This window comes from Prionailurus bengalensis, unplaced genomic scaffold (genome assembly GCF_016509475.1).
Source record: "Prionailurus bengalensis isolate Pbe53 unplaced genomic scaffold, Fcat_Pben_1.1_paternal_pri Un_scaffold_121, whole genome shotgun sequence".
In the NCBI taxonomy this organism is placed as follows: domain Eukaryota; kingdom Metazoa; phylum Chordata; class Mammalia; order Carnivora; family Felidae; genus Prionailurus; species Prionailurus bengalensis.
In genome coordinates, this window is record NW_025091215.1 from 1 (window position 1) to 21,112 (window position 21,112).

General features: G+C 49.4%; 1 protein-coding gene, 1 long non-coding RNA gene, 3 other non-coding genes and 1 pseudogene across 6 annotated transcripts; 3 read left to right on the forward strand and 3 right to left on the reverse strand.

Annotated features, from left to right (window-relative positions):
- LOC122478637 lies at positions 1-121 on the reverse strand (annotated as a pseudogene; the record flags this gene model as incomplete).
- Positions 122-900: 779 nt separating this feature from the next.
- LOC122478634 lies at positions 901-9,708 on the reverse strand. Of its 2 annotated transcripts, none has more exons than XR_006296126.1 (5): positions 9,488-9,708; positions 7,719-7,830; positions 7,008-7,011; positions 4,856-5,041; positions 901-989 (listed from the first exon to the last, which is right to left on the reverse strand). It is a non-coding gene; the product is annotated as an uncharacterized LOC122478634 (long non-coding RNA). The 2 variants fall into 2 exon arrangements; XR_006296125.1 differs by having other exon boundaries at positions 9,001-9,708.
- Positions 6,558-6,721, forward strand: LOC122478636. Its single transcript, XR_006296127.1, has one exon. It is a non-coding gene; the product is annotated as a U1 spliceosomal RNA (small nuclear RNA).
- A 100-nt stretch (positions 9,709-9,808) lies between the features above and the next one.
- LOC122478635 (SNRPN upstream reading frame protein-like) lies at positions 9,809-14,157 on the forward strand. The gene is given in 4 exon segments (XM_043572177.1): positions 9,809-11,309; positions 12,166-12,294; positions 12,297-12,323; positions 12,326-14,157. Coding segments are annotated over 3 exon segments (186 nt in total). The 5' UTR covers positions 9,809-11,309; positions 12,166-12,242; the 3' UTR covers positions 12,433-14,157.
- Positions 10,815-10,904, reverse strand: TRNAY-GUA. Its single transcript is given in 2 exon segments — positions 10,815-10,850; positions 10,868-10,904. It is a non-coding gene; the product is annotated as a tRNA-Tyr (tRNA).
- A 340-nt stretch (positions 14,158-14,497) lies between the features above and the next one.
- Positions 14,498-14,661, forward strand: LOC122478638. The gene has a single exon (XR_006296128.1). It is a non-coding gene; the product is annotated as a U1 spliceosomal RNA (small nuclear RNA).
- The last annotated feature ends 6,451 nt before the right edge of the window (positions 14,662-21,112 follow it).

Here is a 21,112-nt window from a genome sequence, read left to right on the forward strand (position 1 = left end):
AGTCGAGTTTCCCACATTTGGGGAAATCGCAGGGGGTCAGCACATCCGGAGTGCAATGGATAAGCCTCGCCCTGGGAAAACCACCTTCGTGATCATGGTATCTCCCCTGCCAGGTAAGTATGAGTTGCTCGCCCCGCCTCGACCCACACCCTCGCGCTCGCCACGCTTCTTACACACACGGTCACTGCCCCACGCGGCTTCCGCGCCCCGGATGCCGCAGCCCCCCTCAGCTCCAACCTCTCCCCGTCCGCAAAACAACCTCGGGCGCCTTTGCCTAGCCCCACGCGGGACGTGCGCGCCCAGGCGGTCCGGGACCGGCAGCCTCTGCGCGCTTGTTCATCTACATACGCCACGCTTGTCGCGCGCTTTCCCCGCTCGCGGCTCCAGCTCTGGGACAACGGATGTGCTAGTGTCCCGGCAGACCGCCTGTGCCTGGAGCGAAGGATGGGGGGAGGGCGGCGAGGAGTCGGGACCGGAGGGGAGACCCGAGAAGACGGGGTCCCGCGGCGTCCAGAAGCTGCAGGCCCCACCCAGGCGGTGGGTTAAGTCTCCCCTTCCTTGCAACGAAAATTACATGCAATGCGCAACAGAGAATCAACTCAACCTTAAATACTAAGAGTTTTGTCACCAATTTAACACGAAATTGTCTTAATCCTCAGTATGACCTTTCGGATTACGTAGAACCTAATCTTGCGACAACGAAAGGAAAAATTTGAACAGAGGGCGTCAGTCAGGACAAGGCGTCCATTCTCAAGAGTAGATGTGTGGGCTGGGGAGGGGCGTCCAATGGTCTCCGAAAATCAAATGAACGGAAATATCACGTTTTCATCCTGTGGGCTTCGGCTGCCTCTTTCAGCCTGCCCGGATTTGTCTTTTCCTCTTCTGTACAAGAAGATTCTTTCCGAGATCGAGTGGAGGTAAAGGTAAATATCCTCTTCAGATAGGAGCAAAATGATTGAAGTGTTGTGTGTTCCTGGGTGATCGGGTCCCTGGAGCAAAGCAAGGCAAGAGACAGGACTAGAGATTATTGGGTCAGCAAAGACTTCTCTGAGGTTCTAGCAGCATCAAGATCCGAGTTAACGTGTTGTACGTCCTTTTACTTTACTTTTCTTTTCTTTTGTTTTTTAATTATTTTGAGAGAGAGCGGGAGGACGGGGCGAGAGCAGGGAGAGGGAGAATCCCAAGCAGGCTCCGTGCTGTCAGCGGGGAGCCCCACGCGCACCGAGCCCCCTCTCCGCCCCCTCCCCGCCCCCAACCGTGAGATCATGACCAAGGCTCGTTCCCTTAAGGGACTGAGCACCCAGGTGGCCCACGTTTTGGATTGTTAGTTGTTTCAGGAAGTTTCCTTTCTTTAGGGTGTACTACTCCTCAAAACAAACAAATGGTTCTCTTCCCTAACCCCAGGAGAATTATCAAAACCAAGAAATGAACATTGATACAATCTTACTACTCTACCGACGTTATTCCCTTTTCCATCAATTGTCCCAATAATGTCCTTTAGAGCAAAGGAAAATTCAAAATCATGTGTTGCATTCAGTTGTCATGTCTCTTTATCTGAAATAGTTCCCAGGTAGTTCTTTGCATTTCATGATGCAGGCCTTTTTGAACGCTACGGGCCAGTCATTTGGAGACCGTCCTTCAGTTTTTGAGTTGTCCTGGCTTCCCTCGCAAGTACATTTTTGTACTTGCATTTTTGACACGAAGGCTACGTAAATGATACCGTGTCTGTTATGGGTTGGTTTGTGTCCCTCCAAAAAAAATATGTTGAAGTCCTAAGTCCTGGTACCTAGGACTGTGACCTTTCTTTGGAAATCTGATCTTTGCAGATACAGTCGGGTGAGGTGAGGTCACTCGAGCGGGCCTGATCCATGTGACTGTTTTCCTTACGCGAGGAAGACGGCAACGTGAAGAGACTCGCTGACAGAACACCATGCGATGGCAGAAGCAGAGAGTGTAGTGATGTAGCCGCAAGCGAGCCAAGGCTTGGCTTGTCACCACCGGGAGCTGGGGAGTAACGGGGGACGATTCCACTCAGAGCCTCAGAGAGAGTACGGCCCTGCTGGCACCTTGCTTTTGGACCTCTAGCTTCCAGAACTGTGAGAGAAGACACTTCTGTTTTTTTAAGCCACCCAGTTGGTGGTATTTTATTATGACAGACCTAGCAGATGTATACAGGCCTCCTCTGGGCACCACGTTTGGAGGCACGTGAAGGCAGTTTGTTCTATTACCGGTGGGTTAACATCGACTACTTAGTGAAGGAGGTGTATCGGTTACCCGTCTCTGTGTAACAGATTGCCGTAAAACTTAGCGATTGGAAATAATGACCCGTTTCACTTGCTCACAATTCTGTGGGATCAGCGATTCTGGCTGGGTTCCACCGGGCAGTTCTGCCGGTCTCAAGCGGGATCGCTGGAGCCGCGGCGGCCAGCCTGCAGGTCACCTGGGGCCTAGTCGGTCTAGGGGACTTCGGCAGACAGGGTTCACGTTCACTCCCGGCGATGTCATCCTCCAACGGGCTAACCCAGGCTTCTTCTCATGGTGGCCTCAGGACAGGCAAGTGAGGGCCAGTCTTAGTGAGCAAGTGATTTTCAACCTTCTGCTTGCATCCCATTTACTAATGTCCCATTAGCCAAAGCAAGTCACATAGCGAAGGCCAAAGTCAGTAGGCTGGGGTGTTGCAGAAGCACCTGGGTACTGGGGCCAGCACTGCAACTGTCGGCCCACTGGAGGTGTTCATCAAGTTTTCCCTTTGTAATTATTAAGTGATTTGTATGGAGATAAGTTGAGGATATGTGAATATCCTGTTTAACACAACAGTTTTAGCATCCACTGATGGCTCTTGCGTTATGATTGCCAAATGTCCATTTTCTAATGCCATCATTCATTCTTCAGTTATCAGCTGGCATCGTAAGGTAGGACTTTCCCTCCTTCCCTGTGTGCTAACGATACGAACTCATGGTTGTTATTTTGTTCAGTTGTTTGTAACCCAAAACTGTTTGAAATTTATTTTGATGTTCTAATGTTCTCAGATCGGGCCTATAAAAACCCCTTCAGGGTGCCTACGGTGTCCTTCGGACATGTCCATAGCATTTTTGGAGCATTTCCGTGTCTTCTGGCACCAGATGTTCCAGGGCCATTATGTATCTGTCTTGGCTCGTGAAAATTATCTATTTCTCCAAAGAGGCCTGGTTCTTTTTAGTGGGGAGTGGTTTTAGAAAACAAGATCAAGGGGCGCCTGCGTGGCGCAGTCGGTTGGGCGGCCGACTTTGGCTCAGGTCGTGATCTCACGGGTTCGGTTGGTGAGTTCGGCCCGCTTTGGATCCTCAGCCCCCCTCTCTCTGCCCCTCCCCCGCTCACACATTGTCTCAAAAACAAATAAACGTTAAACAAATAAACATTAAGAGGAGGAGGAGGAGGAGGAGGAGGAGGAGGAGGAGGAGACAGAAAGAAAAGAAAAAAAGAAAAAAGAAAAAGAAAGGAAGCAAGATCAAGGCGGTAGGTATGTCTAATGCTACTGTCTTTGCCTCTAGGCCCCTTCAGTGGATAGAGGTAGAGAATATGTGTATTTCCTAACACCTGTCTACAGATGTAGATTAAAAACAATGAGCCCAGGGACAGCTACGTGGGTGGTTCAGTTGGTTAAGCATCCGTCTCTTGATTTTGGCTCAGGTCATAACCTTGGGGTCATGATATTGAGCCCTGCCTCCGGCTCCCTGCTAGGTGTGGAACCTGCTTAAGATTCTCTCTACCTCTGTCTCTGCCCTCTCCCCCTCTCAAAATAAATTAATAAACGTAAAGAAAATTCTCTCTCCCTCTCTCTATGCCCTCTCCCCACTCGCTCCTTCTCTCTCTTTAAAAAAAAAAAAAAAATTAAAAAAATAAATAATGAGCCCACACCAGTACCTTAAATTCCAACTCTCAATTTTATGCAAGTGGGTCCTCCTTGCCCTCCACCATTCCATATTTGTTTGTTTGCTTGCTTTAATTTTTTTAAACGTTTATTTATTTTTGAGAGAGAGAGAGAGAGAGAGAGAGAGACCGATCACAAGCAGGGGAGGGACAGAGAGAGAGAGAGGGAGACACAGAATAAACAGGCTCCAGGCTCCGAGCTGTCAGCACAGAGCCTGATGAGGGGCTCGAACTCACAAACCGTGAGATCATGACCTGAGCTGAAGTTGAACGCTTAACCAACTAACCGACTAAGCCACCCAGGCACCCCGTGTTTTTTGGTTTTGTTTTTTTTAATTATTTATTTATTTTTTAAATGTTTATTTTTTGTGAGAGAGAGAGCGAGAGAGCGAGAGAGCATGAGCAGGGGAGGGGCAGAGAGAAAGGGAGACACAGAATCAATTCAAAGCAGGCTCCAGGCTCCGAGCCGTCAGCGCAGAGCCCGATGTGGGGCTTGAACCCATGAACCGCGAGATCGTGACCTGAGCGAAAGTCAGGCGCTTAACCGACTGAGCCACCCAGGTGCCCCAAATGTTTATTTATTTTTGAGAGCAAGAGACAGAGCATGAGCAGGGGCAGAGAGAGAGAGACAGACAGACAGACAGACAGACAGACAGATGGACAGAATCTGAAGCAGGCTCCAGGCTCTGAGCCATCAGCACAGAGCCCGACGGAGGGCCCAAACTCATGAACCGTGAGATCATGACCTGAGCTGAAATCAAGAGTCGGATATCCGCTCAACAGACTGAGCCACCCAGGCGGACCATCATTCCATATTTGTTTGTATCTCCTTTCTCCAACAGTAAGAACCTTGACTCCCAACATCCATTTAGTCATTAGCTCAATCCTACAATATACACAACGTTGTTACAGAACTGTTACGACCATACAGCTATGAAATACAAACCTACTATGGGACAGTTCAGTATGTGTTTGCAGTTCTTGTCTTTGGACTTGAAGATGTTTATAGTCGATGTACTGCGCCCAAAAGTCATTTCAGTTGGTTATTTTTTTTTCTTCCAGTGTGGCTACACTATTCATCTCAGATCGCTAGGTTCGGTTATGCTTATGTTCAACGTTAGGGATGTTCCCCCTGTGATTTAAAAATATATGTAAAATATTAATAGAATTCCAAAAGTCAAAATTACAGAGAAAGGTGTACTCAGAAAAGCATCACTCTCTCCTTCCACTCCCCCCCCCCCCCCCCCCGCCAGGCAATTTCATCATTTATCTATTTAGAGAGTGCTAGTCGGGGAGAAGGGGAGAGGGGCAGAGGGGGAGAGAGAGAATCTTAAGCAAGCTCCACACTCAGTGCCCAGCCCACGACCCTGGGATCCTGACCTGACCTGACCTGAAGTCAAGAGTCAGACACCCAGGTGTCCCTAGTCTTCTGTTTCTTTTGGCAAGACTGTATAATTTTCTTGTTTTCACACTTTTCCTACACAAACGGTAGCATACTACATATATTTGGGGGCCTTCCCCACCCCCCCCCCCCACTTAACACAGTCGATGTGTCATACCTAAAGCGAACCCACAAGTCAAGCAACCCTGTCCTAACCTCCTGGAGGCCACAAGGTCAGCCAAAGAAACAAGTAAACAAACTAGAAAACCCAAACGAGGGCTCACCAGCCTTTGCAAAGACTGTGATTTCTCAGTGGGGAAAATGTTAGAAAAAAACGGTGACAAAATCAAACCCCTCAATCCAACTGCAAACTGCAAACTGCTGTGCAGTGCCTGGCTGGCTGGCTCAGTTGGTAGACCATGGGGCTCTGAGTGAAGAGTTCTAGCCCTACATGGGTGTACAGATGGATGAGGGAAACAAAGGCAAGAGAAACGTAGCTTAAACTAGATCTCCTTACAGCTTGCAGCCCACTGATAGAGAGCTGAAACATGCAGAGCGTGACCTTCCTCAAGGAGCTCACGGCTGCCGTAGTGCCTTAATGTTTATATTTCGTTAAAAACTAAAAGCAACCTTACCATGACAGCAGCTAGCCCCTCAGGGTCCTGAAAGCCTTGCTTCAAAATTCCTTGGAAACTTACTTTATCTCTATCCCCCCCTCCCTCCACAAATTTAAAAATATATCATCAAGTCACTCCTCACAAGCCCAGTGCAGCTCTTTCTGCCTGCCCACCGGGTGCTGTGCTGGTGCTACGTATAATAACAACACCTTTTTGCACTGAAACGTCTGGAGAAACCTTTCTTAGCCATCTGCTCATGAATCCACGTCATAATTAAAAAAACAAATAAATAAAATAAATAAGAGAACTACAAACTAATGTTCATTTTAACTGGAAGAATCACAGCCAGGCTCCCCCGGTTCTTCTACTTTCGTCCCCCAAGGGTGTGAAGTTCCTCCGCCCACTCCGGCGACAGGGCGTGGCGTATGTAGATGAGCATGCGCGCATTGGCTGCCGGTCCCGGACAGCCTGGGCGCGCACGTCCCGCGTGGGGGCTAGGCAAAGGCGCCCGAGGTTGTTTTGCGGACGGGAGAGGTTGGAGCTGAGGGGGGCTGCGGGCATCCGGGGCGCGGAAGCCGCGTGGGGCAAGTGACCGTGTGTAAGAAGCGTGGCGAGCGCGAGGGTGTGGGTCGAGGCGGGGCGAGCAACTCATACTTACCTGGCAGGGGAGATACCATGATCACGAAGGTGGTTTTCCCAGGGCGAGGCTTATCCATTGCACTCCGGATGTGCTGACCCCTGCGATTTCCCCAAATGTGGGAAACTCGACTGCATAATTTGTGGTAGTGGGGGACTGCGTTCGCGCTTTCCCCTGGTTGTCTGGGTTTGCGAAGAGCAGAAACGGCTTTTCTTGCCCGCGTTGGCGCAAAAGCGATTTTCTGGACGTTCAGTTCTCCACAGTTACGCCTATGGCGTCGGGACAGCAGTCTCGGCAGTGTCTTGGGGTTTCCTGTTTTGTTTTGGTTTTTTTCTTTTTTCTCTCGCGTTGTTTCCTCAAGGCGCTTTCAACGCGTGCTCCTGGGCCCACAGTTTCAGCATCGCCTAGTCCCGCGGGGGCTGGCTGGTTACGACCGCGAAACGCAGCAACGTTTTGTAGAGACCTTACTTTCACGGAATCCGCCAAACTCTAGATAGCAGCCCCTTCTGTAGTACAGGATTCCCAGTTGATCCCAGAGACGCTTGGAGAACCGATCTAACATCTTATTAGCTTTGTCTTTTTTCCGAAAAATTTTTAGCGTTTGGTTTTCGAGACAGCAAGCGTGAGCGGGGAAGGAGCAGAGAAAGAGGGAGCCCCAGAATCTGAAGCAGGCTCCAGGCTCTGAACTGTCAGCACAGAGCCAGATCCGTGGCTCGAACTCACCAACCGTGAGTTCAGGACCTGAGCCCAAACCCCACGCTTTAGCGGACTGAGCTACCCAGGACCCCTGCATTTTAGTTTTCTAACTATACCCCCTGAGAGGTAAGTTCCACGAGGCCAGAGATTCTTGTCTATTTTGTTGATTGCTCCATTCCATACGTGGCTACAACAGTGCATGGCGGCATAATAGGCTTTTAGTATATGCTTCATTAATTAACTTCTAGATCGCGGGGTTAAAAAAAAAAAAAAAGTTTCTGGGGCGCCTGGGTGGCTCAGTCCAGTCAAGCATCCTGACTCTTGATTTCCGCTCAGGTCACGATCTCACAGTTTGTGAGGATCCACCCACCAGTCTACCCCATCGGCCTCCAACCTAGCCTGGTTCAGCCCCTTCTCACTTTAGAAGAATGGGATCATTTTACAAACCATCAGAAAAAGGTAAGTCAGGGGTATGCACCTTAGTTTTCTCCCATGCCTTCCTCTTCTGTTCTTCCATCATGCTTCACTCTGGTTCAAGGTGTAGGGGAGACAGAACTTTACTTTTACCCTGTTAGGGTCTCCAGCAGGGCCTGAGAATTAAATTGGACGTAAAACAGAATATCAGAAGGAAAGCATACAGATTTTTTCCATGTACGTGGGAGACCCCATAGTAACATGAAAACCCAAAGAAGTGGCTAGGTGGGTCTCCAAGGAGCCCTGGTTCCTTTTTTTTTTTTTTTTTTTTTTTTCCATTTTGTGTATCTGGAGGCCAAGATCCGGTGGTGCTTAGCGTTCACGGATACTGATGTGTGATTGCATTTAGGCCCTGCACCTGTTTTACTCCACGGATTATGATCCATTATTTTTTTGTTTTATTTAAAAAAAATTTTTTTTTAACGTTTATTTATTTTTGAGACAGAGAGAGACAGAGCATGAACAGGGGAGGGACAGAGAGAGAGGGAGACACGGAATCTGAAACAGGCTCCAGGCTCTGAGCTGTCAGCACAGAGCCTGACATGGGGCTTGAACTCGCGGACCGTGAGATCATAACCTGAGCCGAAGTCAGACGCTTAACCAACTGAGCCACCCAGGCGCCCCTATGATCGATTATTATCATGATCTCGATTTGGCCAGTGGGAACCCTTTCAAAATGGCTCTTGTGTGCTTGACATGTCCACATCAGTGGCACATTGCTTTACTTTTTGGCACAGCTCCATGTTTCAGGGCATGATGAGGCCGACTGATACCCAGCCGTGTCGGCCAGTCTGGTGGCCTGGCTCCTTTGACCCTCCTGTGCGCACCGACCTGGATTCCTTTGAGGGAGGTGGTTACTTCCTGAAATAGGTCAAGGTGCTTTGGACTTCCTGGAGAGGCACTGGAGTCAAAGGCCGGGGAGAAGAGAACACCAGTGCCGGGGTTGGACTCCTTGCCCTGGCTCCATGTATTTTAACATCCCCTCGGGTGTGTGCCCACCCACCCAGTGAAAGTCCCACAGAGGCACAACAGGTCACATCTACGTGGCCTTCCCTTGACTGTGTCGCCACTGCCTGACTGGGTGGCAGGCACTGCTGTGTCTGCAAGGATGTGGGGCCGTACCTTGGAAGCACCCGGCCACTCCCCATGACACCCCGGACAGGAAGCGTCCGCCATGCTAGGGCCCACTCTTGCATTTGCTGGATGCCAAAACCCACCTCCCCCCTCCACCCCTCACCCTGCTAGTCCCCCAAAGCGCCAAAGCTAGGTCCCCAGGGATTCCACACCTCCACATCTCATCAGGCACATCCAGTGAAGGTGGTTGAGGTTTTATCTTTGGTGCCTGTCTGCTGGTCTCTGCCTGTAGATGGTGACATTAGAGGCTGGGGTCTCTCTGTGGCTTCCCGAAGGTCAACTGTTGGACTTCAAAGGCAGGGCCTCCTGAACCCGTGGAGGCAGTGGGACAGTAGCACTGAGACCGGGCTGGGGAGCGAACCAAGAGGAAGGGCGGGGGGCCGGGGAAAACGCAGTCTCCAGTTTGGGAGGCAGAACTAAAACCGAAAAGGCGCTTGTGGTCTCAGAGGTCAGGGATGGCAGTAGCCGGGTCCCTGAGGCCTCAGAGAGCCACACTCCCGGTGCGGTTCCGCTGCCAGCCCCCTCTGTGATGCGCTCCAACTGTACTTTGAGTCTCTGGAGTTTCCTTCCCACAGGAGGGAAGAGAACAAGGACCTTTCCCTGGCGTTCTTCTCTGCACCCACCCGCAGCCCCAACAACCTGGCTCTGTCCCCAGGATGAAGCCCGTTTTCTCCTGGATGGGTGCTCTCTGACAGGCCCTCAGTGTCTCCCTCTTCAGGCCCTGCCAATTTAGCCTTAAGGGCCCAGCGCTAAGTCAGCCAGCTGGTCAGAACCCACAGGCCAGCTGCCTGTGTAAGTAAGGACGTGAATTTGTGCGCCCGACCGACTGTGACGACAGCTGCCCCCGTCTCACTCCACCCCTACTCCCACTCTTCTGCGCCCCGACTCTGACTCTTAAGTCTGCGTTTTGCCGCCCACACCCCACCCCACCCCCACCCCCGCTCGCCCCCTCCCCTTTCTGCATACAGGTGGAGACCCCAGCGGTCCGGTCGTTCCGTGGCCAGAAAGCGGGTAAGATAGAAATATTTCATCCATCTCCCTCTCCCTCCGTCCGATGTAGCGGGAGAATCGGTACGGGTGGATTTACCACCCGTGCACAGAGTGTGAGTAATCACTGCTCTCTCAGCGGGAGCGCCCCCAGCCCCGCCATCCGTGGCTACAAGAACAGGTGCGAAGGCACGGGAAAACGGAAGTGTACCCGGACCACCGCCCTGTCCTCAGACTGACAAGAAACCTGAAGGGGCCGCTGAAGTTCTCGTCGCGACTGGCAAGGCCCATGAGGGGGGCCCTGCTGCATTTCGTTTCTGCCAGTGTCAGCTTCGATGCAAGCGCACAATTGGCGATGGCTTGGAAAACCTCAGAGTGACAGTTCTGTCCCACGAGTAGATTAAGCTGGTCGAGGAAGAGGGTTTTCTGTCTCCGTAGAGCTGTGTATTTATAGACCCTATGAGAAACAGGGAAGGAGGAGACAGAGAGACTGCAACTGGGAGCGACCGACGCAGCGACCGTCCTCGGAGGCAAGGCAGGAGATCGAGGAGGGGGAGTTTTCATGAAGGACGCCATGGTTGTTCCCGACCCGTGTGACGACCTGTACGCTTGTCAGCCTCGAGGGCTTGCCGAGGGCAGAACCTCTTTGCCCACGCGTTTGTCTGGAGCGGGAGCAGTGGGCGAGTAAAAGTGGGGAAGGGCGCGGGACGGCGTGGGGCTGAGACAAGGCAGGAGCGGCGGGGACGTGGAGCGTCCACGGGCACGTGCAGGTAAACTGCGGGAAGAAGGCGCAGGTGTGTTCCCTGGCGGCGGCACACGAGCAGACGTAGGCAGGTGTTCCCTATAGGTTTTACTTACTGACTTTGGCCTGTGGGAGAGGGGCTGCCGCGAGGCTGCAGGTGCCCGGGGCGGGGCAGAGTTGGGGCGGGGCGCTGGGGGGCGGTGCCCCCCGCCCCGTGGCGCAAAAGCGACAGGCACTTCCTTCGAGCCGGAATCGAACCAGCGACCTAAGGATGCCCACACGTATCCAGCCTACAGTCCTCCGCTCTACCAGCTGAGCTATCGAAGGGTGCACGCTGACAGGCCCGGGTCATTGCTTCTTCTTGAAATGACGGAGGCCACCACACTGGCAAGCCGGAGGTCCGGCATGCCTTGGCGTGGTTGGAAGGCCCTTTAGAAAAAAGAGCAGGGCCGACGCTGCCCCAGCGCCCCTTTCCGGGCAGAGGGAGCATATCCCCTGCGTTTGGCGGTTGCCCGGCCGGTGGCCCCAGCCTCCCGGGTCGCGATTGTCAAGATGCCTGGGCCGGGGCTCTCGCCCGTTGCATTTCCCCTCCCGGCGCTCCTTTCTACAGGTGGGGACTACAGCGGTCTGTGGCGGCAGTGGCGAGGAGGGGCGTCGGTGAAGCTCGCGTGTTGGTTGTGCGGCGGTGGCCTCGCGGAGGAGCGGAGGAGAACCCACTGGGATGGGCACTAGGTAGGCGGCTGCAAACCGCCTAACCACCTGCTGGTTTTTAAATGCCTTTAGTTCAAAATAATCCTTAGGCCAAAATGACATTTTTTTGGTGTGGCAGATTATGCCACCATACGAAGGCAATATCGTCTTGCCTGGATTATGCAAGCCTCCTGAACTAACTGACTGATTTCCCTGCTTTTGTCTTTAACAGCCTGATTTCTTATTTTTTATTAACAACGATAATAATAATTATAATGGTAATTATTATTTTGGGTGCCAAGCGGAGTGGGAGGCGGAGGACTCAGATGAAGGCACTCCCCTGCTCAAAACCTCCCAGCTCGGGGTTGCCTGGCTGGCTCAGTCAGTAGAGCATTTGACTCTTGATCTTGAGGTTGTGAGTTCGGGCCCCCGAATTGGATGCCGTGTGTGTGTGTGTGTGTGTGTGTGTGTGTGTGTGTGTGTGTTCCTTCTTCCTAAGATTTTATTTATTTTTTTTTTTATTTTTTTTTCAACATTTATTTATTTTTGGGACAGAGAGAGACAGAGCATGAACGGGGGTGGGGCAGAGAGAGAGGGAGACACAGAATCGGAAACAGGCTCCAGGCTCTGAGCCATCAGCCCAGAGCCTGACGCGGGGCTCGAACTCACAGACCGCGAGATCGTGACCTGGCTGAAGTCGGAAGCTCAACCGACTGCGCCACCCAGGCGCCCCCTAAGATTTTATTTTTAAGTAACCTCTACACCCATCTTGGGTCTCCAACTCACGACCCCAAGATCAGGAGTCGCATGCCACACCCACTGAACCAGCCGGGACCCCGATGTAGACCTTACTTCAAACACTAAACAAAACAAAAACTTTTGGTTCACTCACATTTAGAGTGTTACAATGATCTGCGCAGAGCGGAGTGGTCTCTGGAGATGCCTGATGGTCTGTTCTGAGGAGCAGCCAGCAGCATGATGGACCCGGCCAGGGACCACTTACACCTGAGACGGACTAGAGAAAAACACTCCCAGAGATGGAAGTCCAAGTCAAGAGCGTCACCTGTACCCAAGGAGACGGTGGCGGCAGCAGCGAGTACCTGTGGTCGATTTCCAGGCGGAACTGAGACAGGTATTCTCAGCCGAGATGCCAAGAGGTGGTTAAAGTGGTACTGGAACATCTAGGTAGCTGATTTCCAAGTGAAGTAAAAATATTATCCATGGGGGGGCGGGGGTGGTGATGGTGTGGGACCTCTTACAATGATCTACAAGACCCTCATGATCTTATCACCAACCTAGTCACCTCTCTGACTTAATTTTGTACAACTCTTCAGTTTTGCGCTGGACGCAGGGCCTCCTTGCTATTCTCCACACACAGTCCTACCTGGGCCTTTGCGCTAGCCGACCTTTGTGCCGGGGATGCTTCCTCCCCCGCCCCCTCCGTGATTGACTCCCTCACCTCCTTCAAGTCTTTGCTTGAAGCATAGCACCTTCTCGTGTAACCTCTTCTGAGCACCCACTAACAGCTAACACACTAATTAATTTACCTATTGTGTCCATTGTTGATTTTCTCCCACTCCCTCTGCCCCTTCTACAAAAAAAACATGAACGCCAAGAGGCCTTTTTGTTACCAGTTCCTCAAAGTGTCTGGCACAACAACAAACAGTTGTTGAATGGGCAAACAATGTCATCAAAGAGAACAGAATATAAAAGGAGGGTCCAGGAGCCAGGGTTCAGCCAGGGGGAAGTGCCGGGTTATCTTGTTTCATCACCAGAGACTTTCTTAGGCTGAGAGCTGCAGAACTCTGAACACATAAGGACTGTTCCTGCACTGAGACTGTTTCCTGCACTGAGACTTGACCAGACTCTAGCATAGCTTCTAGCAGCACAAGGTTCTGTCCCTAAGTTTGACTTCCAGCCTGAGGAAGTTAAACACCTGACACAGGCCCCCAACCTGTGTTGTAAATAGGGCATTTATTAAAAAGGGCTTGCGACTGCGAATGTGGATCTCTTACAACTCTGAAGGGTCCCTCCCATCTCAAGGACTTTGAAATGTGATGGGGAAGGAAGTAGGGCCTATCTCCCAGTCTGTGGGAGGAGAGCATCCTCAGTTCAGTAACTGCCAGCTAACAAACACAACCGCCTAACAGCAGTTACACCGAACTACCCTTTGTAACCTTTCACTTCTCTGACTGGACTGAGCCCGCTTCCTCTCATTCTTCCAGGAAAACGCCCAAATCACCTCCGCACAAATCGGATTGGAGCTCAGCTCTTTCCCCTACTGTCAGTAGTCACTGAATGACATCTTTTTTCACCACTTTACTTACTGTCTGCTGCGTTTACCTTTGACGGAGTCCAAGTCAGAAAGGACCAGAGGGCACTTGGTGGGGCCACCCTGTGTGCGTGGTGGGGTGGTAGAGGGGGAAAGGGCTGAAGGGCACCTGACCCTGGCTGCCCGGGGTCTCGGGCGACACGACTGGTTGCGGTTGAAGGGCACTGTTTAGCGTTTTACTTAGTTTTTCGTTCTTCAACACTTAGAATCCTGGTTTTTCTTCTAGCGTTACTAGGTCAGGCTACTGCAGGTTACTGAAGCCCTTTTATTCAGAAAGTCGCCATGGCTAAACATTGCCACGACTTCTTACTAGGGCAGCTGAGCACTTAACGTCAAGCGGCAGAAAGACCTTTCCTGAGTTTTCGATTATATTTGAAAATGAGTTTCGAACAAGCGAGGACAAAAATGGGCCGAAAGTTTCTTTTTGTTGAAAGGCAGGTTGACACCACATCCGAGCCCTGACTCGCCACCACTCCCGCTGGGCGCCGGGCGACCCCCGCCTTCTCGAGTCTCGCTGCTAGGTCCCGGACCCCTCGCCTCCTGCCCACCTGCGCCCCCCCCCCCCCCCCCCCCCCCCGCCAGGCATCGGCGGGTCTGCCCGGCCGGCCACTAGCACATCCGTTGTCCCAGAGCCGGAGACCGGATGCGGGGGACGTCATGGCAAGGCGTGGCGTATGTAGATGAGCATGCGCGCATTGGCTGCCGGTCCCGGACAGCCTGGGCGCGCACGTCCCGCGTGGGGGCACGGCAAAGGCGCCCGCGGTTGTTTTGCCGACGAGCGAGGTTGAGGCGGGGGGCGTGCAGGGAGCGCGGGGTGCGGAGGCGGCGTGGGGGAAGTGACCGTGTGTGTGAAGCGCGGCGAGCGCGAGGGTGCGGGTCGAGGCGGGGCGAGCAACTCATACTTACCTGGCAGGGGAGATACCATGATCACGAAGGTGGTTTTCCCAGGGCGAGGCTTATCCATTGCACTCCGGATGTGCTGACCCCTGCGATTTCCCCAAATGTGGGAAACTCGACTGCATAATTTGTGGTAGTGGGGGACTGCGTTCGCGCTTTCCCCTGGCTTAGTGCGTTTCGAAGAACAGACCGGCCGTATGCTCACTGTGTCCCGGCCTCTTCTTTCTTTCGGGGGTTGGCGCTCAGAGCCGCCTGGGACGCCAGCAGTTACGGCGCTGGGTAGTCTCGCTGCGGTGTGTTTGCGCTGGGGCAGTGGTGGGTTGCTGCAGGTGCTCTCGGGCTTCCAGCCTGAACTGCACTGGGGGGTCACGAGAGTTTTAGCGCTGGACGGTGCCTAGGGCCCTTTCGACGCTTGCTCTAGTTCTTCAGGTAGGGTTAGTTCCTCGTTACGTTGCGGTGCTAGAAAGCTCCAGCTGGCCCGGTCAGGAACTCTCAACTGCCTTCTTTGCACCTGCTGGGGGTGTGATTTTACCATGACTATTTCTGGAGCTGGAAGTAGTTGCATTGGCTGGTGGAGGTGAAAGAAACACTCACCAATGGGGTTTACTTACTTCTACGGTTTTGTATAGTTTTAAGAAAGATTCCTTCCGGTCCCCATCAGTCAATCCGGTTAAAACATTTTTGTGTCAAATTTAGGGCTGGGGTAGCTCTCTGGATACATACTGTATTAGTTTTACTTTGGTATTATTAGCCAAAGAAAGATTACTAACGGAGATGGCCCGGCCTTAGCTCTGCCAATAATCACCAATAATTGAATTGTTGTTGGACCTCTGGTAACTGTACGAATCATTTATACCTTGTCAGTTGCGTTCAGTACCAAAGTCAGTTATTCTAGAAAGCTTCAGTGTCAAGTCCTTGTGAAAACCATAGTCCAGTTCTGAACCTGAAGTGCTGCTGGTTTCACTTGGAAAGCGTGAATCCAACTGGTTTTTTCTTTCACTTTTCTTTTCTTTCACTTTGATAGCTACATAAGTGACCCCAGTGAGCCTTTTCAGAAAGGGTAGCAGCTGCTTGCCACAGCGTAGAGGCACACCGGGGCAGGCACTCCCCCAGGGCACTGGCATCCGGAACTGAGAAATATGCTATTGGTTTAGAGTCTAATCCCCAAATTGGAGTTAAGCCTCCACTAGGACCAACCTTTAGTTTCATGACAAAATAAGTGGAAAAGGTTTTCAAAATTTGGGAAAAGTTGAGGGGATGACTCTTAATAGCTGGTTTCATTTCTTCACAGTACTTTTTCTAGGAACCAAACCATCCACAGGATCTCGGGAATTACCGTGCAATGTTTTGTCACTGGTTTCGCCTGTTCTGTAAAAGCTGAAACCTACTACTGTCTACGATACCCTACCTAGTCCACCAAATTTAAATTTTCTTTTTTTGGTAGCAGACTGGTTTACTGCAAAATTTTGAGACTTTGAGATTGTAACACGTTGCAGCCCTCTCCAGCTGATAACACATCCTAAATATTTTACTTCAGTTTCACAATACTGCAACGTGTCTAGTGAGGAGGCCTTATGTCCCTTTGAGGGAAGGGATTGTAACAAAGCCAAAGTGTCCATTCCAAGAACGTTATTGCCCTTTAATTTGGGAGGCTACCAGCAAATCATCTACATATTGAATAATTAATTGTAGATCCCGCTAGTGGGACTGTAAATGTCCTGATTTCCTTCAGAAATCTTTTCCATAAATATGGGATCCCATAAATAAAAGCAAAAAGAATTTAGACTTGTCCACTAGAGGGACAGAAAAACAAGCAGAACATAGATCAGCTACAGAAATAAGCTTTGCAGATGACAGTGCTTAACGTCAAGATCATTGCAGAGTTAGAAACTATAGGAGTTAATGGTAATGGAGTAACAAATTTATTTTTCTAAGATCTTATACAAATCTATATATTGGTCAACCATTTCATCTCATAGATAAATGTCTCCTAGACTCTTTATAGACAGTGCTCTTTTAAAATGATTAAAATATCTCGTTTTTCTAATTCTTTTATCACTGGTTTTATTCCTTCTAATTGAGTTCTTAACAAAGGGTATTGTTTTACACCTGAGTATGGCTTATCTTTTTGTTATTTTTATTGGTTCTATGTCTCTAAATGAGTACCATTATTCCCTAAGGCCCAACTCCATACATCTGTTTCTTTCGGCTCTGTCTTCTCCAAGTGCAGTGAGAGACTGTCACTCTCCGCCATACACCCCTTTTCTTTCAGAAGGCACATACTTAGCAAATAACTGGGGACCTTTTCCTCCAGGGAGCTTCACCAGTATTCCATCTATAATACAGAGTATGCTAGCCTTTACTTTGCACAGCAAGTCTTCCCCAACATGCTAACAGGAGAATCAGGACAAAGTGAAAACATTATGTTCCTCAGTCAGAGGACCTAGCTGTATAGGAACTGCTGTATAGGAATAGGATCAAGTAGAAAGGTGACCTGAAAAACCAACAACCTATATTGTTCTCTCACCAGCTGGAACAGAAGACATTTCCAGGAAATTGCAGAATAAGCAGCAACAGTATCTAGCAGGAAAAGTAAGGCTATATTAGGCCAAGGAAAGTCTTTGACACACAAAGTTGGTTCACCAGTTCCCACCTCTGAGATTCTCTTAATCACCCAAATTTGAACCATTTACTGGTCCTTCCTTCCTTCCTTCCTTCCTTCCTTCCTTTCTCCCTCCCTCCCTCCCTCCTTCCCTCTTTTCTTCCTTCCTCCCTCCCTCCCTCCCTTTCTCCCTTCCTTCCTCCCTCCCTCCCTCCCTCCCTTCCTTCCTTCTCAAAGTTAGCTAACATATCGTGCAATAATGGCTTGAGGATTAGAATTTAGTGATTCATCACTTACATATAACACCCAGTGCACATCCCAACAAGTGCCCTCCTTAATGCCCATCACCCATTTAGCCCACCAACACCCCCAACACCCTCCAGCAACCTTCAGTTTGTTCTCTGTACTTAAGAGTGTCTCCTGGTTTGCCTCTCTGTTTTTATCTTATTTTTCCTTCCCTCCCCCTATGTTCATCTATTTTGTTTCTTAACATTCCACGTGAGTGAAATCATATGATGTTTATCTTCCTCTGACTTATTTTGCTTAGCATAATACAGTCTAGTTCCATCCACGTAGTTGCAAATGGCAAGATTTCATTCTTTTTGATTGCTGAGTAACACTCCATTGTGTGTGTGTGTGTGTGTGTGTGTGTGTGTATACCACATCTTCTCCATCCATTCATCCATCGATGGACATTTTGGCTCTTTCCATACTTTGGCTATTGTTGATAGTGCTGCTGTCAACATTGGGGTGCTTGTGTCCCTTCAAAACGGCACACCTGTATCCCTTGGATAAATCCCTAGTAGTGCAATTGCTGGGTCGTAGGGTAGTTCTATTTTTAGCTTTTTGAGGAACCTCCATACTGTTTTCCACAGTGGCTGCACCAGCTTGCATTCCCACCAACAGTGCAAAAGGGTTCCCCCTGCTGACATCTTCCTGAGTTAAAGAACCATCCAGAGGCATGTTGATGCCTGTCCTGCTATAGGTAAGCCTGGAGCAATTATAGTGGTGTTCCCAGGAAACCTCAGTTTCCCTACTGATTTCCATCAGGAGTTTGCTGTTCGAAATTTCTCACAATGTACCAGCATGGATCCAGGTGCAAATCATAATTGCTCTCAGTCTAACCACCTTTCTCCTAGCTCTCTTACTATCCAAACTCAAGGGAAAGGTAGGAGGATTGGCAAGGTCACACAATTGTCCACATCTCCTCAGCATTGTTTGGGACAATGTAAAGGAGGAGTAAGAGGGGTGCCTGGGTGGCGCAGTCGGTTAAGCGTCTGACTTCAGCCAGGTCATGATCTCGCGGTCCGTGGGTTCGAGCCCCGCGTCAGGCTCTGGGCTGATGGCTCAGAGCCTAGAGCCTGTTTCCGATTCTGTGTCTCCCTCTCTCTCTGCCCCTCCCCCGTTCATGCTCTGTCTCTCTCTGTCCCAAAAATAAATAAACGTTGAAAAAAAATTTTAATAAAAAAAAAAAGAGGAGTAAGAAATGAAGGAATTTAAAACTGCTGTTGTTAGCTGCTTAGAACTATTCACTAAAGGGTATAGTCCCTACTGTGGAAAACCTATGAAGGGAGCAAAAGAAGAAGGGAAAGCTATATGTATGTCATTAGTGGAACAAGCCAAGATATAGGAAGAGGGATTGTAGAAAGAGACCACAGAGAACGAAGAGGTTTCAGGAACAAAGGAATCAGGACAGAACCCTCCACTAAGAAATAATTAGTATGGACTCCTGGCTTACCTATAGCAGGACAGGCATCAACATGCCTCTGGATGGTTCTTTAACTCAGGAAGATGTCAGCAGGGGGAACCCTTTTGCACTGTTGGTGGGAATGCAAGCTGGTGCAGCCACTGTGGAAAACAGTATGGAGGTTCCTCAAAAAGCTAAAAATAGAACTACCCTACGACCCAGCAATTGCACTACTAGGGATTTATCCAAGGGATACAGGTGTGCCGTTTTGAAGGGACACAAGCACCCCAATGTTGACAGCAGCACTATCAACAATAGCCAAAGTATGGAAAGAGCCAAAATGTCCATCGATGGATGAATGGATGGAGAAGATGTGGTATACACACACACACACACACACACACACACACAATGGAGTGTTACTCAGCAATCAAAAAGAATGAAATCTTGCCATTTGCAACTACGTGGATGGAACTAGACTGTATTATGCTAAGCAAAATAAGTCAGAGGAAGATAAACATCATATGATTTCACTCACGTGGAATGTTAAGAAACAAAATAGATGAACATAGGGGGAGGGAAGGAAAAATAAGATAAAAACAGAGAGGCAAACCAGGAGACACTCTTAAGTACAGAGAACAAACTGAAGGTTGCTGGAGGGTGTTGGGGGTGTTGGTGGGCTAAATGGGTGATGGGCATTAAGGAGGGCACTTGTTGGGATGTGCACTGGGTGTTATATGTAAGTGATGAATCACTAAATTCTAATCCTCAAGCCATTATTGCACGATATGTTAGCTAACTTTGAGAAGGAAGGAAGGGAGGGAGGGAGGGAGGGAGGAAGGAAGGGAGAAAGGGAGGGAGGGAGGGAGGAAGGAAGAAAAGAGGGAAGGAGGGAGGGAGGGAGGGAGAAAGGAAGGAAGGAAGGAAGGAAGGAAGGAAGGACCAGTAAATGGTTCAAATTTGGGTGATTAAGAGAATCTCAGAGGTGGGAACTGGTGAACCAACTTTGTGTGTCAAAGACTTTCCTTGGCCTAATATAGCCTTACTTTTCCTGCTAGATACTGTTGCTGCTTATTCTGCAATTTCCTGGAAATGTCTTCTGTTCCAGCTGGTGAGAGAACAATATAGGTTGTTGGTTTTTCAGGTCACCTTTCTACTTGATCCTATTCCTATACAGCAGTTCCTATACAGCTAGGTCCTCTGACTGAGGAACATAATGTTTTCACTTTGTCCTGATTCTCCTGTTAGCATGTTGGGGAAGACTTGCTGTGCAAAGTAAAGGCTAGCATACTCTGTATTATAGATGGAATACTGGTGAAGCTCCCTGGAGGAAAAGGTCCCCAGTTATTTGCTAAGTATGTGCCTTCTGAAAGAAAAGGGGTGTATGGCGGAGAGTGACAGTCTCTCACTGCACTTGGAGAAGACAGAGCCGAAAGAAACAGATGTATGGAGTTGGGCCTTAGGGAATAATGGTACTCATTTAGAGACATAGAACCAATAAAAATAACAAAAAGATAAGCCATACTCAGGTGTAAAACAATACCCTTTGTTAAGAACTCAATTAGAAGGAATAAAACCAGTGATAAAAGAATTAGAAAAACGAGATATTTTAATCATTTTAAAAGAGCACTGTCTATAAAGAGTCTAGGAGACATTTATCTATGAGATGAAATGGTTGACCAATATATAGATTTGTATAAGATCTTAGAAAAATAAATTTGTTACTCCATTACCATTAACTCCTATAGTTTCTAACTCTGCAATGATCTTGACGTTAAGCACTGTCATCTGCAAAGCTTATTTCTGTAGCTGATCTATGTTCTGCTTGTTTTTCTGTCCCTCTAGTGGACAAGTCTAAATTCTTTTTGCTTTTATTTATGGGATCCCATATTTATGGAAAAGATTTCTGAAGGAAATCAGGACATTTACAGTCCCACTAGCGGGATCTACAATTAATTATTCAATATGTAGATGATTTGCTGGTAGCCTCCCAAATTAAAGGGCAATAACGTTCTTGGAATGGACACTTTGGCTTTGTTACAATCCCTTCCCTCAAAGGGACATAAGGCCTCCTCACTAGACACGTTGCAGTATTGTGAAACTGAAGTAAAATATTTAGGATGTGTTATCAGCTGGAGAGGGCTGCAACGTGTTACAATCTCAAAGTCTCAAAATTTTGCAGTAAACCAGTCTGCTACCAAAAAAAGAAAATTTAAATTTGGTGGACTAGGTAGGGTATCGTAGACAGTAGTAGGTTTCAGCTTTTACAGAACAGGCGAAACCAGTGACAAAACATTGCACGGTAATTCCCGAGATCCTGTGGATGG